The sequence below is a fragment of the Pholcus phalangioides genome, unplaced genomic scaffold (assembly GCF_987345545.1).
Source record: "Pholcus phalangioides strain wild (caught in Gottingen) unplaced genomic scaffold, Ppha-v1.0 ptg000002l_1, whole genome shotgun sequence".
NCBI classification, from domain to species: domain Eukaryota; kingdom Metazoa; phylum Arthropoda; class Arachnida; order Araneae; family Pholcidae; genus Pholcus; species Pholcus phalangioides.
This window is the reverse complement of record NW_028301595.1, coordinates 7,694,529-7,714,498: the sequence shown is the minus strand read 5'-3', so window position 1 is coordinate 7,714,498 and position 19,970 is coordinate 7,694,529. Positions and strand designations below refer to the sequence as shown.

At 35.5% G+C, this 19,970-nt stretch overlaps 1 protein-coding gene across 1 annotated transcript; it reads right to left on the bottom strand.

Moving 5' to 3' along the window:
• Positions 1-1,060: 1,060 nt before the first annotated feature.
• Positions 1,061-19,097, bottom strand: LOC149089312 (ribose-phosphate pyrophosphokinase 1-like). The gene is made up of 7 exons (XM_089237753.1): positions 18,731-19,097; positions 15,352-15,535; positions 9,471-9,569; positions 7,588-7,712; positions 5,860-6,033; positions 3,638-3,797; positions 1,061-2,667 (listed from the first exon to the last, which is right to left on the bottom strand). Exons 1-7 carry the CDS (start codon positions 18,850-18,852, stop codon positions 2,575-2,577), a joined length of 957 nt encoding a protein of 318 aa, XP_089093879.1. The 5' UTR covers positions 18,853-19,097; the 3' UTR covers positions 1,061-2,574.
• Between the last annotated feature and the right edge of the window lie 873 nt (positions 19,098-19,970).

Below are 19,970 nucleotides of genomic sequence, written 5' to 3'. Positions count from 1 at the left end.
AGAATACATTGCTATTGTATCAATATTAATCTGCATTTACCATAGTTACTTGCATATAGGAGGACAGAGGTATATGCAGGGGGCGCTTAGGGGGCCTGTGCCCCCCAAGCCAATCAAATATTAGGGAAAAAAAAAACTCATTTCAGGGGAAAAATTGAAATATTAAAAGACAGTACCCTTTATATGCTGTTATATTAACCAATTTCTATAAATTTAAATGCTTTTTGAAGGGTGGTAACTCAAAATTTCTAGGAAAGAAGATTTTTGTGCCTCCTCCAAAGATTAATCCTGCGTATGCTCCTGGCATAGGATGAGGTGCTTTTATCCAACTTTCTCTGCTTCCAAAACCTAGGTTGTCCTATATGCGCAAGCAAAAAGGATTTGTTGCATTTTTTAGAATTTTTTCTTTAAGATCGCGTAAGGAAAATGTGCATGGACTGGCTAACTGCTAAAGATCATGAAGTGGCTCCAAACAACTAAACAACTGTACCAAACAAACTAATGCTTCACAGGTTGTAATGAGGGAGGGTGTCATTTGGATGGAAGAGTATATCTCTACAACTGAAATGCTACATTTAAAATACACTAGATCGGAGATTCTTAACCTTTTCGACAGGCCTGTCATTTGAGGGGTTGATGACAAATACAATAGAAACGGAGAAACAAGGTGATATACTCAATATATCTGTATATATAATATATATATATGTTCTTTGTTCGCCCCCCCCCCCCCCCCGGAAAAAGTTGAAATGATGGGTCTGCTTTTCAAGAGTGCTGGCAATTTCATTGGTTCAGCAATGCATTGAAGACCACTTGAGGTATCTAGAAACATGCCGCGATTCACTTTGGGGATATGAAGATCTGGAAATGCATTGCGAGTTGCTTAAATGATCTGCAAATGCGCAAAAGAGCCACTTAAGTGATCCACAAAATTTATTCAGGCTGCTTAAGTGAACTGAAAATGTGTTGCAAGCTGCATAAGGGATCTGTAAGTGGCTGTGAGCCGCTCAAGTGATCTGGAAATGTGCCGTGGGCCACTCAAGTGAACTGGAAATGTGCCGTGGGCCACTCAAGTGAACTGCAATTGTACCTTGAGCCACTTAAAGCAACTGTAGGTGAAATGGAGATGTGTCTGGACACTTTTTGAGTATTATATATTGGCAGTAAATGATCTAGGAATGTACAGCGATCCACTTAAGTGATTTCATAATCTTTCGTGGTTTGACTGTCATGGGCTACATCAGATAACTGAGGGTCACATTTGGCCCACTGGCCATGGGTTGAGCATGTATGCACTAGATGGATTGGAGGATGATGCTTTATGGAGTGGTAGTGAAATAGAAGAGTTGTAACAAAGCTTTGGAGGGGATGCCCGAGAAAATAAAAGATGATGGCATTAAGAAAATGTTCTTTGCCTTAATATGTGTATTTAATGCTATTATTTGTGAACAAGCAAAATAAGAAGTTTCATTAATAAATCTAGTTTTCTTCATTTTAATCTTTACAACCATATCTTGTCCTATATGCGAGTAAATATGGTATACAAGATATAATATTTTGTGGTAGGTGGTACAAATTAATGGGAGGTCTATAAATTTTGTACAGGAAAATTTGTTCTGAGATGCAAATAATTTATAAAAACGAATTAATCGTGTAAGTTGAGGTACCACTATATTCCATACAGCGCTTCCACATTTTGTTGTTTCCCATTGATATTACACATTACAGACACTTATTTTTACAGTATGGTTTTCGATGATGGCCATTGAAAAGGGAAAAAAATAGAGTTTGCAATAATAAATGCATCACAAATCAAAAGCATTTGGTGTATATATAAATATATATTACATACCCAGTGAAACGCCTATATAATGATACTCAAGGGAACAGAGAAATGTATCATTATAAAAGAGGTATCGTTATAGATATATATCATACACATATTTACACTTCACAGTGTAAATATGTGATGACCACTGTGAGAAGTGCGTAGAGACCAGATAGCAATATTGTGTTACATAGGCAATTATTGATACGGAGGGTATCATTATATACGATTTTCACTGTATATGTATACATTTGTGACAAACTGCGTGATTTTCATGTACATGCCAGAATAAGAAGCACACCAAGTATTTCATTATATCAAATAAATATTTGGTAAATGCACTATATTATCACAGATGATGCTGCAGAAAACAAGAGAGCACTGATCACAAAGGAAGTTTCGCATCCATAATACTGAAAATAATTAGTCATCCAATTTCGAACTCAATGCAATTGATATTAAAAATGAAAATGTAGCAAACAAATTTTTTTTTTTGAATTCCCCATAGTTAAACTTAATTTCTGCCAGGGGAGAGGCCGCCTTCATTACTTCACTGCTAAATGTAAATCAGTACCCAAATTATCGATCACAAAACAAAACTCACACTTTTGCAACACCTGAGATATTCTAAGAATTTGGATGAAAAAAACAAAAAAAACAAAAACAAATGGAAAAAAAGCAGGACGTTAGTCATTTTCTTCTTCCCCAGTCAGTTCTTCTTCCTTTTCTATAATAAACAAAACCCTTCACATCGGCACATGGCTGAACAAGTAGGATATTGACTCACCATGGTGCGTTCTTCGAATCGCTTCAGCCAAGATAACAGAGACATCGATACACTGAAGAAAACAGAATTACGTAAGGAATTAATAACTTGAAATAAAACTGGGCTGTCATGATTAAAATTCCCATCTTAAAATATTTAATACAAACCAATTAAAAGTAAAATAATTTGTGATTATATAGTCAGTCACTTGAAATACGTATTTTCTTTCTCATGCTACAAATTTTATGATGCAGTCAAGTCTCAATCGTTTCTTACATGACATAAAATTGCCACACCATAACATGCTTTGTTTTTCATGACATCTCTGGAGTAAAAGAGACAGAAGACATTTACAGTTTATTGAATCACGTGGAATATCTCAGACTCTTGCTAAAGAATCTTCAGCTCAGTCAGTTTGGTAGGTAATATTTAGACCAATCGTAAAATCAGATTCCAATCAGGTGCCTACCTCAACCCATTGGAGGAATTAGACCCAGGACAAAGAAACCAAAAGTGAAGTTTTTTTTGTTCCATTTGGGGAAAAGAGAGAGAAAAAATCTCCGATACTCTGTTCTGGGAACATGATCTCTCTGATAAGGTTATAGTGACAGCACTAAGGCACTCGAGGGATGATTAGTCTCAATCGTGACAAAAATAAACATTTAATTTTTAAAGTGCTAAAGGCGCTTAGTGGTGTGTTGCTTAGAGTTGAGTGAGTAATAATTTCACGATATGATTAAAAAGGCACCCTAGGCCCAAAATACAAGGTGGTGAGTGATCAAATTTTTTTTCATTGTTATGCTTTATTATAAGTTTAAAAGTGAAAGTTCTTTTTTTCTTAAAATTTAATCTATTATTTAATTAAATTATACTTTCTTGGCTATATGGTCATGTCTCGAAGGCATGACAGGGTAACGAAAGAGGGTCATGTCTCGAAGGCATGACAGGGTAACGAAAGAGGGTCATGTCTCGAAGGCATGACAGGGTAACGAAAGAGGGTCAATCCAATGACATAAAAAATATTTTGAGGCAATTTGACATACCTGTAATTTGGAACAATCGGTCAAATTCTTTTCTTGAGGTATAGTATTGGTGACAACGACAGCTTCAAACATGGAATTATTGATTCTTGCTATAGCCGATCCAGAAAATATGCCATGGGTTAGAATCGCATACACCTTTTGAACGCCAGCTTCAATTAACCTATGATAAATTGTGGGTGGAAAAAATAGAATAAGATGAACTGAAATAATGACTAGATAATTCAGGGGAAAAAATTCAGGATCTAGCTGAATCGTTTAGGGAAAAAAACTATTTTTTTCCAAAGCAATCCAAAATGTTCTTTTCCTCCCTCCAACCATTCTGGGAGTTCGTATCCTTTCCCACACACACACATACAGTAGCCGCTGCTTATAAGAATCACGTTTTGCTCAGCCATTTTGGTTCTTATAAGCGGTTGATTCTTATATCCGGAAATTATGTTATACCCGTAGCTTCTACCACCCTCTGGAGCTTTCTATCACTCCCAGGAGGCCATTTTGCCCACTTTGGGAAACACTGCACTATACAGATTCCTTATCAGAAACTTCTATCACAAAAAAACCCCCCCATTTTTGTTTTTTTAGCCATAAATCTCTTGCAGATAAGTTCTGTCATTCATGGAAGGAAGTACACTTGACTACAAAGCTATAATTTTTACTGTTTGGGGGCGAGAAAGACAACAGTCATTATGGGTTGCTTTTACTACAAAGGTAAAAGTGACAATAAGTAGTCCTCCAAATAATCTTGTGAATAACCAAACATATTCTATATGTTCCCACTACTGTGATGAACAGTGGCAGTTTTTGAGAAAAAATGCTTTTTGTTTGATTCTTATAAGCGGAACTCTGATTCTTATAACAGATGATTTTCCTATTAAAACAACGTTTAGATTTTGTTTTGCCGATTTGATTCTTATAAGCAGTTGATTCTTATAACCAGTGATTCTTATAAGTGGTGGCTACTGTACATTTTTCTAAAACCGTCTTAAAATACACCAAAAGAAGTAAACTTGAAAGGAATAACCATCAAGTTTATATTACTGGAGGGAGGAAGGAGCTGCCATGACAGAAGCAACATCAAATACAAGGATATCACATGGCATGTTAGATGCATACATAGTTCATACCAGGCAATTTGCAAATTGAAATGTACAGTCCAATCTCTAAAGGGATTATTTCTTTCATTAATCCTGGAATTATTTCTTTCATTAATCCTGGAATTATTTCTTTCATTAATCCTGGAATTATTTCTTTCATTAATCCTGGAATTATTTCTTTCATTAATCCTGGAATTATTTCTTTCATTAATTCTGGCATTATATCTTCCATCAATTCTGAAATTGTTTTCAATTAATTCTGGACTTCTTTCATTAATTCTAGAATAATTTCTTTCATTAATTCTAGAATAATTTCTTTCATTAATTCTAGAATAATTTCTTTCATTAATTCTGGAATAATAATTAGAAATCTTGGAAAAAAAAATTGGTCTCTCCCTTTCTCATTTCCCTTTAAACTGCTATGGATGCAATAAGAGAATAATGGAGATTGCACTGACAGTAAACACATGTGATATTCCAACAAATAATGTTTAGGATAGCTTTCTCAGCACTGTCAAGGAGGAGACTGCTAACGCCATTCTTCCTCTAGAAGTATAGGCTCGATGGGAATAATTCATTCATGGCATATTAACACTTTGTTGACGGTATAATGCAAAAAAAAAAAAAAAGAATCTATCTGCAGTTCCCTCTCATTTTCAGTATATGGTGGCATAGAAACATTGAATACAAACTTTCAAGTCATGAATGAAAAGTGCAGCAAAAATCTAAAATAGTCAAATTAATCAAAAAATATCAATCTTAAATAAAAAAAATTAATTTCTGTCGCTGTCATTCAACCTTTTCTGTTTATTACAAGTCTTAAAGCATTGTAAAGCAATATATTACTTCCATTGAAGAGTTAAGGATTTTTCTCTTTGTAAAAATCTTATGAAATTTCTTGCCATTTCGGATGTATTGAGCTATAAATGTATTTAAGAAGTGTCAGTTTAATTGTGGCCATTCTGTATATCATATGAGAAATCACATGAAATACAGGGGTGTGAAATATTTCTCTCCTATTCAAATTGTGTTTAATAGCTATCAAAATGTACCAAAAAGCACAGAACGGTTTTTATCAGTTAATAAACAAAACAAAAACTGTAAAAAATACCATTATTAACAACTCACTTATCAGCTGCATGACATATTGTACCGCAAGTGTCCGCAATGTCATCTACCAGTATAGCAAACCGATCTTTGACATCACCCACCAATACCATAGATGAAATTTCATTGACTTTCTTACGTTCTTTGTGAAGTAGAGCAAAGTCTATGTTCAGGCGATCAGCCAAAGACGTTACCCTGATGAAAAATATTAACTCATTTGAGTTTCATCAGAAAACAGAGTTGTATCTCACAACAACTTGAGTGCATTACAAAATATGAATATCATCAGCTTCTAATTATTGCATGATAAATGGATCATATAGCATGAAACTGAAGAAAAATAGTTTACGAAAGTTTAAATATGACATGACATGAATGTCATGAAAGTTTAAATGAAAAGGTAATTGCGCGACAGATAATGTTGAATTTGAATGGTTACCTTTTTTTAGTGGCAGGATCTAGGTTTGATATACAGTGCAACCCTGTTTATAAAACGTTCGAGAAAATGTGTCAAAATTTTGTCTAAATGCGAAAATAGTACAACTGAAACTTAGTTTAAAATTAGTGTGTAAACCAGAGTTTCCTGCACTTTTTTGTTCCAACTGTTCCCTTCTTCAGAATTTATTTTCTACCGCCCCCCAATACAAGCTAACCCACACAATCATATGTTATACTCGTAGCTTCTACTGACCCCATGGACCATTCCATCACATCCAAGGAGGCAGTATTGTTGGGGAAAAAACACTAGTCTAAATGAACCAATCACTAGTGTAAACGAACCAATCCCACATGTTCAAAAATTCTATGCTTTTATTTTTTGGTCAAATAAATATAATGATATGAATAAATCATTTTACTTAACTTTATCTATTATGATATTTTCCATGTGGAAAAAGACTCAAAAATGGGTTGGGGAGTCAGTAAGCTCAGTATTTAAGTGATTATGGTGATTTTTACCACAGAACATTTTCAGTCAACTGAGAGCTCGTTGCATAACAATGCATAACATTCTGCTTTGAGACACTGGGTTGGGGGGAAGGGCAGCTGCCCACCCCAGGTCTTAGACAAGTGTCAAGCGACTTAAGACCCATAACATAAATAGGGCCCATAAAAATAAATTCTTTTTGTTTAGAGCTCACAGTATTTCCAAGAACAAACATAAAATTTTTTTTTTTTTTTCAGTGACCACAGTGTTCAATTAATGTAAATGATACCTTTCTCAAAATTTATGATTTAAATCAATGAAAAAATAAAATGTCATATAATTGAAATTGTGTGATGTATAAATGAAATATCTCAACATTCATAAAATATATAGAGATTAATTGGGACTGAACCAAAACAACGTTTAAATGTGAAAGCCATATTAATGAGAGTTGTATAAATGGGCATTCTACTGTAGTTGAAGTAACTCAAATTATTTGTGACATATATTGATGCTTCAGTCTAAATATTAAATTACAAGAAGATATTTCATCTACTAAAGTACAAGGAAAAGACAAAATACCATATATACACGTGTATAAGTCAAGTTTTGTTTAAAAATTTGTTCTGAAATTGAAGGTGGGGGGGGGGGAAGAACTGACTTATATACAGGTCAATACTTGAGGAGAAAAACATTCATCCACACTGTGGTTTTAGAGTGGTGGAAAGGGGCCAATTTATACACAAGTATATATAGTAATTGAAATTTTTTTTAAACACATTAAAAAATTCTGAAATCTTAAAAATATAAACAAAAGAACAGACCTTTTGACGCCACCAGCATCCGGAGAGACTACAACACAGTTTCTCCATTCTGGAATGTTTTCTTTGATCCATTTGAGCACAACGGGCTCAGCATATAAATTGTCCACAGGGACATCGAAAAACCCCTAAAACAGAAATTGATTAAAACATTGATGAAGTCATGATTAATAACATTTATAATTAGTCTTGTAATTAAAAAAAAACAGAGCTGCCCAGTACTTTTACACGAAACAAGATGTATATATGGTTATCTTATTTACACACATCCTAATGCACTGAGCAGAAATTAGGCCAAAAAATATTCGGTACAGTTAATTCTTGATTTAATGGACCAAATTTCACAGTATAATTTGTTTTCTTCAAACAAAATACTGAAAAAATATTTTGGCTTTGGAGACCATACTTGCTCGAAAGAAGTGGGGGGGGGGGGGGAGTGTTATACTGGCTCTTGTTAATACACAGAACTTAAACTGTGGAGAAAGGCTAGATTTTATGAATTTGTTCCCATCAGATGAATGCAAGTGTCCGGGAAGTATAATCAGAGTGTTTAAAATTTTCAACAGGATGGATAGGGCGTATCACAAGTTATTAATACCCAATTAATAAGCTGCTTCGACAAGGGGACACCAGGATGACTCTAAGTTGTGGTGTGTTGCAGGGAGTTTTTTCTAATAAGGTTGTGAATAAATGGAATAGCTTACCCTTGGGGGTCATGAAATAACAAAAAAGACACATTTAAAAATAAATATGATACAAATATCGGGAAAAATCGATAAACTACCTATACTTAGATATGGAGACAACTATAATTTCTTGAGAGGGCAATTTATAATGTTTTTCCTGCAGTTTTTTCATGTCAATTGCTTTTTGTTTAGTTTTACAGAATTTTCAATATACAGTCGAATCCCATTTTAACGGATACCGTCATAGCAAAAATTTCGTTTTAATGAACATTTTTCTAATCCCCAGATAAGGTTTTTCCCCTGAACAAAGGAACAAAAAGTAAAGTTCCTCATCCTTTTTGTAAAGGGAGGAATACAGGCACTCTCCTGGTGAACATGCTCCAGTAAATATAGTGGAAAGCACTGAAGCACTTCTAGATTTTCAACTAAGGTTAATGCTGGTGAGTTCAATGACATGCTTTCAATTAATCCCAGAGGCGAGTGGGGAAATCTGAGGCTAGGATGTAGACTGCATAACAATCCTCTAGTTGGTGAGTGACCAAATTTTATAATTTCTGTTATTTCTTAGTTTTCTGTGTGGGCGAGTTGAGAAAATATTTAAAGATTAATTTCCATGACTGATAAATTTAAAAAAATAATTAAAGTTAACATGCAGCACAATGACAATGCATCTTGAGTATTTAACATGCAATCTTATTATTTTTAAATATAATATGTATTGACATGACCTGCGAGAGCCTTTGCATTTTTTATTATGCTTTGAAACACCAATGGCTCTAATGTAGTTGCCACTCACGATTCTACATGAATTTTTTTTTAAAGATGTGACTGATTGCATTGGGAAATGAAAATGTTTCAGAGGACATAAAAGGAACAAAGGTGCTACCCAGTTTCATTTAGTCTGCCGCTTTAAATTTCATTGCTGCTGCATAATTTAATATGAAAAATAACAATTTAAAAAGCTTCTGGGTAGCTTGTTTACACATAACCATGGTAAGGACAGGAATGACCTTGGCAAAAGAACAATGTGGTTACATTATGAGGAAAGCACAACTCAGACTATCAAACTCAAAGATAAAAGGTGGGGGGAATCATTACTTTTACATGGAAAATATCTCAAATATTCTTATTTCAACTCTTACTCGGACCAATAGAAGTAGATTTTTCCCATGTGTGTGACATAAGGAGAAAAAAAATTACCTGAATCTGAGAGGCATGCAAATCTAAAGTTATAACATGATCGGCTCCTGCAACTGAAATCATGTTTGCTACCAGCTTTGCAGATATTGGTTGTCGATTCTGTGCGAGAAAATAAATGAATATAAGTATCATGTTAAAAAGAAGACAAATTATAAGCCATAAAAAACACCTTTATAAGATACTCATATTATTTCAACTGGTTTGAACCAACCAACCGTGCAATGTACCTATATCCAGGGCCTTTTCCTCATAAGTTCGGGCCCTGGGCAAACATGAGGTACACTTTATACATAACATTCTTTGAGGTAGAAGCATACACCGGGCTAGAGGGGAATGGAGGGCCAGTTCTTTTCCCAAAACGGTAAAAAATTAAAAATATTTAGATATTTTTGTGAAAAATCTAAATATTGAAAGAAAATACATATTCTGGTATCCAAATGCCCCCCCCCCCCAAAAAAAAAAAATTTGTAGGTCCTGGGAACATGCCCTGTTTGCCCATGGAAGAAACAGGCCTTGCCGATGCCTATTAAAAGATAGAAGATGGGCAATACAAATAGACCATTGCTGGTGCAGAAGCAGATCCTGCCATCTGAAAATATTCCACTCTTACACGACAAATTTTTCCAAATCATCTGATGATCTTCTCGAGAGAGTTCATTTCTCAGATTTAACAGAGCTTTGGATTATGTCCACTGAAATTACATATGGGTGATTCTCACTAGTGGCCCAAATTGCGTCCCACCCAGCCAATTTATGATTAATATATTTGACACCAATTTTTTTTTGTAACTTTCTATTTATATTCCTGTTTCTGACAATATTTATAATTTTTTCATCAATAGATTTTTAAAATTTGCTCGAAATTTGCTTTTAATTTCTAAAGGAAATGTCCTTCTCCTGGCTGTCCCCAGCCTATTTTTCACATTTTAAAATAACTTTTTATCTTAAAACAAAATATATTCTTTTTTAAAAAAAAAAAATCTATACATATAAAAATAACATTCACTGACTGATTCATCATCATAAAGTCAAGACCGCTGAAGAAGTAAAATATGAAACTTGGTCAGTAGTTACTCACTAAGAAAGAATTTTTCAAAATTCAACCCCTGGGGGGGGGGGGGGGGGAATCATAAAAGGTTTCAAAGGTTATTCAGCAGGGAATAATTTGAATAAGGAAAAATTATTTTTGTAGCAGCAAAAATATTGTTTTCGTAGCAGCATTTGTCAGTTTTGTAGCACTAAAATTTTGGCAGTGAATAAAATACACAGTTTATATATACATATATGCAGTAGTGGACACTGATTACTTTTTACTTTAAAAAAACAGTGTTATAAAATGAGTATTTTTACATCTATCTTGTAAACTTGGAGATCACTAATTAAAAAAAATCACTACAGGAGAGACTTAAAACACTCATTATAAAAGTAATTATTTTTCTAGTTTTTGCCGCTGATGCAAGTCTACACTGTGCTTTTGTTCTCTTCAGTTTCAAGCATTTTTTAATGTTTGATCTTGCTTGTTTTACCAGAATTTACCCACTTCATATTTAAAATGATAAGTGTTTCTTTTTGAGTTCGCTCTTGATCATTACCTCAGTTTGATTCAACATACTTTGAGATGACTTTGTTTGATGGGTCATTCTTACAATACTTATTAGAAATTCTAAGAAATTTAATACAGTGATTAAAAACTATAGACTTAAATTATTTTTAACTTAAACTATAGTAATTTAAACCATAGAATTGAATTACTTTTAATTTAAACTATAGAAATAAACACTATAGAAAATAATGATTAAACTATTAGAAATTTAATAGAGTGATTCTATTCTCACAAAAAATTCAAAATCTGAGTACATCTGTTTTCACTTCCTATTTTTCACTTATTTTGTGACCCTTTTCTCATTTCATTACTTTTCCATGATCACAGACACCCTGACTTTACAGACAGCTTTTGGGTCACAACTCCTGATGGTGGGTGAAGACTGCAGACATCTTTGCTGTTTTTCCAGTGTGATAATACGTTCTTTTGAACTTTCCATTCTGTTAAAATATACACGAATGTTTCATCACATACAGCCAGTCAGGGAAAATTGACAGAATTAAAAAAAATAATTAACATAAGGAACACATAAATCAAAGGTTTCAAATTTTTTTCGTAAAAAAATATCTGGAAACAGACAGCGATTCGAAGTTTTTTCTTCATTGTTCTGTGGATGAGCAGCAATTTGAATAGTTTGACCCTATTTCATACATTGTCTGAAGCCTGGGTGCCAAATCCTAGGGGGAGGGGGACGTCCTCAAGCTAATTTGTGGCCCCAAGAAATCAAATTGCGGGAAGGATAAATGATTAAATTATCGAAAAGCAAGCTTCTATTGTGATGCAGCTTCAAAATTTCTTAAGGGAAAATTTTGTTTTTGGCACAAGATGACACAGAATTGATGAATTTCAGCATTTTTGTAGCAAAATGTAACAGACGTCGGAAATTGTCCACCCCCATATTCAGAGAAATCACACCAAGTTAAAACCACTGAAGTTAGAAATATGAAATTTGGTTAGTGGTTTTACTTCATGATTTAAAGACTCACTAAGGAGTTTTTCGAAATTTGACAACTCAAGGGGTCATAGAGGGGGTTCAAAGGTTATGTGGGGCAATCATCGCTGAGCTCAAACCACTGAAACTATAAACATGAAATTTGGTCAGTATTATCTTATATATAAATGTGAAAGTATGTCTGTCTGTTCTTTATACAAATCTACAGTTTTAGACCGATCGTCGTCAAATTTTGCATACATACCAAACAGGACAGGGATTGAACCGTAGGCTACTTTAAAAGTTCGTCAGAGCTAGGCAAATGCCCAAAATAGGCGAAAAACCGCCAGGAAACAATTTTTTCTGGGCCCCAACAGTCACTTTCGGAACGTTTACTTTGGTTACCGTGGTTTCCAACAATACGTTTCAGACGTGTATATATGCCTTTACAATGGTTTGTCACACCTTTAATTTTGTTATTATAACAGTTTATTCCTTTATAACGGTTTGTCACTTTTCCAATCCTCCCAGTAACTGAAGAAAACACGGGAAGCGCCGGGTATTTCTGCTAGCCTATATACTGGGTGTCCTGTAAGTGCTAATGTGGCCTTTATCTCATCAACCGCCCATCGTAGAGGTATAGTTTCAATTTAAAAAATGCTTAAAAGGCGTTTGAATAATATTCGCTGTACAAGCAGGACATATGACGTCACTAACAACAGAGAACAACAACTATGACGACAAAACTGGGAATAAAAATCTTCAATGCCAGCTGATGAACTCAATGCTTGCCTCAAATCATCAACACTCTCGCACGAAGTTAAAAAATTATCATTTCCCACCAACATGCGAGTTCAACTGAAAAATGACTCAGCACTGCTATCATTTTCACATCAGTTGATTAAACTTGGCAATGGAAGAATTCCCGTAGACCCAAGCACTGGACTGATTATTCCCAAATGGATTTTGCAAGTTGTTAAACTCAGTTCGAGAACTTGCAAACAAAGTCTTCCCAAACATTCAACAAAATCACTGAAACCATGAGTAGCTTTGTGAGAGAGCGATTCTGACAAACCAGTCACGACCCAGGCTCTGTCCCTCCAGGGATAAAATCGCTTCCCTGGCACAGAAAAATAACAGTGTGAACAAGATCAATGAAAAAAATCCTAAAAATTATTCCAGGAGACTCCACATCTTACAAATCGTTGCCACTGTCACAGACACAGCGCAGATAGTTCTGTATCCTGCAGAATTTCTGAAGTCTTTGGATATTCCGGGTGTGCCACCACACAACTTGACCCTCAAAGTCGGAGCACTTATAACGCTTTTAAGAAATTTGGAGACACTGAGACTCTGCAATGGCACCAAACTCTGCGTGAAGAAATTGCACAAGTACATCATTGAAGCAACGATTCTAACTGGATATGCCAAAGGAGAAGACGTCTTCATTCCACGTATCCCGATTATCACTGAAGAAATGTCATTCACTTTGAAGCGATTCCAGTTCCCGATTCGTTTAGCTTTTGCCATGACAATCAACAAAGGGCAAGGCCAGTTGCTAGCAGTGGCAGGCATCAACCTACTTGAGCCCTGTTTTTCACACGGACAGCTTTTTGTTGCCTGTTCGCGTGTTGGTAATCACAAAAATTTGTACATCTACACACCAGATGGAAAAACAAAAAAATATTGTGTATTCACAAGCGATTGTCTGAAGTTTTTAATTAAAATATTTAAAAATAAAAGTAATTTTTTCTTACTTGATGCAGAAATTTTTTTGATTAAGAATTAATTAATAAGCTATACATATATAAATTTTTTACGGGGCGGCAATGTCGCCGGGTATCAGCTAGTATTTTATAATATAGAGACTCAATATAAACCAGATTTCTGCCAAATGAAAAATTTTTCCCCAACTTTTTTCTCCATTTGGAAAACATTTGTCAATTGCTACAACAACAGTTGCCACCTATGAAATTTTGTGTTACAAAGGTTAAGAAGAATGTGTAGCCATCACTTGAACTTCCTTTTAAATCAATTAGAAATGTAAATCATTTTTATTCACAATAATCACCCAGAATGCATGGAATACACTTACACTGGAAAAGTAATACTAAATAATAAAATAATACTGAATAAGTACTAAAAATAATTAGAAATAATTGTCAGAATGGAAACCCCTTCATATACGGAGCCAAGTCCAAATCCTCAATAACAGAAGCATATCTTGCATAGGAGACGCATACTTAAGTTCTGATGGCAGACTGTTCCATATTCTTGCCCCATGTGGCATCCAAATCCATGGAAAAATCTCTCTTCTTGCTAGTGGTATTCTTATTTGGAAGCAATGCCTCCTTAGGTTAACTTGTCTGTCTATGATCTTGAAGAAAGGTTCTCCAGATGGTAGATAAAACATTTGGTGGACTTGTAAATTACTTCATAAATCAGATTTATGAAAAAAAATGTTTTTATTAAGACTACTTTTTTGTGTGTGTGAGAAATATATAATTTAAAAATTATTTTTAATTTATCTCGTGTTATTTTCTGAAAAGCACATGTTTTCAATATGCTTAGTTGTTAACTAGTGCTTCAAAACATGTAAAAACGTCTTTCTCCTGACATTAGATAACCAGAAGGAAGGTTTAATCATAAGCTAAGGGGGTAAAAAGTAAACAAAATCCAAATTTCTTGCAACATTCAAGCTGCAGTAATTTTTCATCTAAAGACTGCTTTGAGAATGCAACTTGTGCTCTAACCAAACAGACAAATTAGAAATCTGTTGTTCCCACAAAATTGATGAAAAAGAAGCAAGAAACATAAAAAATGCAATTGGCAAAAAAAACCTATTCAGAGTATCAGTGCTTGTCTAAGTTGGAAATAAAATACTGAAATATGTGGAACAGTTGCGAGTGTTGAGCATAAATATCAAGTTAACTACTGAAATAGACTAAATTTCATGTCAGATTTGTTTATCTCTTAACATGGTTAAACTGAAATGATTTTTTTTCACCATTAATTTGGAACAAACTTTGCTGCTGACTATATTTTGTTCATCAGCAAGTAATGTCCTTAAGAATTCGTTTGCTTGATATTTAACTTTGATATTTTTTTCCCTTTTTGTCCAATTTTGTGAGAATGACCCATATAAGAAAAAGCTCATCATCGGTGAGAATGTCCCCCTCCTACCTAATCAAAGAACCTGCAAATACAGTAGATATAGCATGTGCCGCCTCATTCTGTCATATTCCTCATATTAAAAAACTGTACATAACTTGGGGAATGTCATGAATAAAATATTGTAAATCATAAAAAAAAAAGAAAAATGACCACTTTATATAGTCATAAGTTACTTTATCTCTCTTGTCTTGGCGAGAATACGGGAAAAGAGGAAGGACGACTGTAACACGAGAAGCAGAGGCAATCTTGCAAGCATTGGTCATGATCAACAACTCCATCAGGTTATCGTTCACTTCACCACATCCGCTCTGTATGATGAACACATCTTCACCCCTGACAGATTCTTTGATTTCGACACTAGAGATTTAGAAGGGAGGAAAAAATTAAATGAGAAAACAGGAGAAACATCAATACACAGTTTTATTTATCATCTCACAGATAACTTATTAGGAGAAATCAAACTTTTAATAATGAGTAATAAAAGCAAAAGATAACTGCGAAAAACCACCTGACTAAATGTTCTTGCCAGAAGTGTTCTAGATCTATAGGTGCTCTCGGCGTGAACTATAACACAGCAGATTTTGATTTCGGAACTATTTTTGGGAAGTTGCTCTGCAGCTCTTGGACAGTGTGGCAGCTCTACGAGAGCTGAAAAAAATTTAATTTGATAATTTTTGTTGCACCACGGTCGTTTTCTGTAAAATGGTACACAAGGGCTAATTAGACCGGGATCTATAATTTATAGCCGATTCTGAATGGCAGCTTTTTTTATACGTGCCAAGAGGTTGGTGCGCTAACCCCTTGATGTGGGACTTCATGCAGTAGCAATATTTTTATGTGGTAACGTCATTGTTTTTGTCATACCCCTGTGTCAGGGATGTTTCAGACAAGGATGAACCAGGTATCGAACTCGCGACACCTCTAAACATTCCTTGGTACTTTAGGAGAGCATCTTATCGACCTGGGCTACCACACCCCTAAAAAAGATTTATCAGTAAGAAAAATTTAGGTCAAAGGACTTCACAAATCGAGAAAAAAAAAATCTAAGCATCAACCGAATATTCTAAGAGCCAATCACATTACTCTTGTTTAAACAAGCAAATCACATGAAGAAAATTTTGTACACCAATACCAATTTTTTTAGTCACATTAAGGACCTAGGATTCGTCAATCCCTGAAAAATAATTTTTGTATAAAAACTTAAGTTATAACATTTGCACAGCAGTGATAAATTACTGAGAACACATCTATTGCAGCAATGCTCCCAAAAGCAGAAAATGGCAACACAGGCCTACATCGTAGAGCAATGAGTGACTATCTTGGGAAGAATTCTAAGAAAAGACCTCTTTCTGTATAAAAAAATACAAGTGTGGGAATTTTCACTGCAGAACTTTTTCAGTCAAAAGAGGGCTCTTTGCAGAACAATGCAAAATTTTCTGCTTTGGAGCGAATGCTTTGAGTGCGGCCATTCGTCGTGAATCTAGTTTTTTTTTTCTTTGTGATGAAGACCTATCACTTTCTCACTTTCACAACTAAGGTGCCTAGACACTCCACGTGACATGTAATTGTAAAAAAAAAAAAAAAAAAAAAAAAAAGGGGGGGGGCACACTTTATCACCTGCACAAAATCAGAAAATATTCTTGCAAAGATGTGCGGTATCGTGCAGAAGGTTTAGTGATTTTCTCTGTTGCAGTTGTAATGTGAATCAGTAAAATTTTCCAAACCGCTTAAAGGGTTAAAGAAAGTGGCCACTTTATTGATCTGGGAACATGTCATGGGCTGCTTCTTTTGTTTAAAAATGTACTGAGAGCAATTAGATTGATTCTGGAAGGTGTAGTGGGTCACTTCGATGGTTCGGAAACTTACCACAGGCCATTCAAAAGATCCTGAAACGTGTCACAATCTGCTCAAGTGATTTGAAAGCATATCGCAAGTTGCTCAAGAGAAATGTGCTGCGGGCCATTTGAGTGATCTGGAAGTGTGCTGCAAGTTGCTCAAGTAATCTGGGAGTGTGCTATGGGTCATTCATAAAATGTTTAATGATTTTCGATATTTCTCATGAATTTTTATGAATCAATAAGGAAAAATTGAAATGAAAAACAAGGATCATCTTTCACTTGAAAGCTATGATGGAATTCGATATGTCATTTTATCTAGATGACATCTGTTTGGCATCCATAGCAAAAGGGTGAAAATGTGGGGATAACCACTGATTAACCAAACCAGAAAGGACTTAATGAATCAATGGTTTAGTTCATTTTTACAGAGTTAGGTTTGATGCTGCGGTTGACCTCTTCAGATGACTTTGAGGGCCACATTTGGGCCATAGGTTGAGTGTGAATTATGTAAAGTCAATAGATGTGAATCAGAGGTGCTTCACCTTTACGAGAGTGCGAGACACTTCATTGGTTTGCAAACCTGTCACACAGGCCACTTAAGTGGGTGGTCTGTAAATGTTTCACAATACCCTGAAGTGATCAGGAAAAGTCTCATTGGCTGTTACTTTAAGGGATGTGGAACTGTGCTGCAGGCCACTTAAGTGATCTGCAAATGTGTTGAGGGTTTAAGCGGTCAAGAAATGTGCCACAGACTACTTAACTGAAGTGAGAATGTGCTCTGCAGGCCACATTAATGACCAGTAACAACACCCCCCTCCCCTAAGTAACTTGAGTAATATGCAAATGTGCTGAACTCCACTTAATTGATGTGGAATTGCAATATTGGTTTATTTGACAAAGGTGCTGAACTTTTACTAGATTGCGGGCAAATTTGTTGGCATGAAAATGTGCCACGGGCTACATGTGATCTATAAATGTGCCGCGGATAACCAAAGTCATTAGGAACTGTACCATGGGCAACTTAAGTACTCTGGAGATGCGCCACAGTTCACTTTAGTCACCAATCATTTAAAACTGTGCCGCCGGTCCCTCAAGTGATCTGGAACCAGACCATGGGCCCTACTTAGACTCAAGTGATGTCGAAATATGTTGTGGGCTGCTTGAGTGATCTGGAACTGTATCACGGGCCACTTAAGCCAGGTCCGTAGCCAGAAATTTCGTTCGGGGGGGGGGGGGGAAACCAAAATGATAGAATAACAGGTAATAATATAATGGCCAGCGTTTTCCCTTTTTTTGTCATTTTCTCAAATTTCGAGGCGAAGAGACGAGACCCCCCCCCCCCCCCCCCCCCGCTATAGCCTTGACTTAAGCCCATGTGTTGTGGACTGCTTGAGTGCTCTGCTCTGGAAATGTCACAGGTCACCCCGTGATGTGTAACTGAGCAGCTGGTCACTCAAGTGATCTAGAAATGCATCGCTGGCCACTTACGTGATTTGGAAATGTGCCGCTTAGATCATTTTGCGCAAATTAGGTTTCTGGTCACGGGTCACATTGAATGTCTCTGAGGACCGCATTTGGCCCGCAATGGGTTGAGCATATGCGATTTAAAAGATCCCACAATGTGCATCTTAATTTATTTTTGAAAAATTAGGTATGAGGTCACGGGGCCACGGGTTGAGCATGTAAATTGAAACCATATTGCAACTATACTCACCAGGTCTCTTGGTTGCTGAATTTCTTAAGCTCGGCCTTGCCGAGGTCGATCCCTAATCGCTCGACGATTTTCCGGCTCAGGTCGGGGTTTGACGACCCGCTGAAAACTTTGATGTTGGGCATATTCAATTATATACAATCGATGAGCGAGTGATCAATATCTTTCAACTAAAAACAACCAATATCAAAACAACATCACCGACCTTTTTCTAAAAAATATATATTTGTATATTTATACGATACGAACTGGGGGGGAGTAAAAAAATTTATCACGACATTAAGTCTTAAATCTCGAGTTAACCAACACAGTGAACAAACTACGAGAAAAATCAGGAGGCTTTGCAACGACTCATGGACGGCTTTGACTCGAAATTATGACCGGCAGTTTGATCACTGCGATTTTTTCCTCACTTCAAATTTTCCAGAGGTGGCGCTAATCACTGATCATCATTAAAGCTAATGTTACCATATTCAAAAACTGAGAAAGAAGGCCGCCTGCGTATGGCCTCTTGATAACTAGACCGACCATATTTCTTCGAGAGAAATACGGGACATTGGGATTCCAAATACGGGAAAATACGGGACATCGCCAATTATCGCCAAAAACGACGCAAAATCAAACAAAGTTGCCAAATATTGTTGAAATTACGAAAAAAAAACAATGGCGAGAAATGATGCATTACTGCAAATTGCAGTGGATTAAAATGTATTCCACGGAAAAAAAAAAAAAAAAAAACATTCACCAAGGCAAATGTGGGCGATTAATATCTTCATATTAGTTGTAATTATCATAAAATAATTTATGAGTTGAAGAATAATGTCAATCTTTGACTTCAGTAAAGAATAAAAATTCAAGTAGGCTTCGTGTAAAATACGGGAAAAACCGGGACACTTTTGCCAAAAAACGTAAAAAGTCGCAAAAAGTCGGGACGGCCAAAAAAAACGTATGGTCACCCTATTGATAACGTAACTTTTAACAAATTTCATAACAGACGACGTCACTGCGGAAAAAAAATAAAATAAATGATAACATAAATGTGTGTGTGCCATGGAAAACAATAAAAAATAAAAAAGCACGGCCACTGCTATATACTTTTAACCCCAACTAAAACCGACACAATAAAAAAAACAAAAACAGGAAAAATCCGTCTCCTTATTTAATGACAAAGGGTGCTCTTCGACATGCGGGTCACTTCATTGGTTTGAAAACGTGTCGCGAGCCACGTAAGTGATTTGGAACT

Bases quoted from the DNA above. Each gene is read 5' to 3' on its own strand.
- LOC149089312 (XM_089237753.1), bottom strand. From the start codon at position 18,852: ATGCCCAACATCAAAGTTTTCAGCGGGTCGTCAAACCCCGACCTGAGC. The intron at 3,798-5,859 runs GTGAGTTGTTAA...AATTTATCATAG, and splicing joins ATATGTCATGCAGCTGATAA to GTTAATTGAAGCTGGCGTTC. The intron at 2,668-3,637 runs GTATGTCAAATT...TGTTTTCTTCAG, and splicing joins CCGATTGTTCCAAATTACAG to TGTATCGATGTCTCTGTTAT.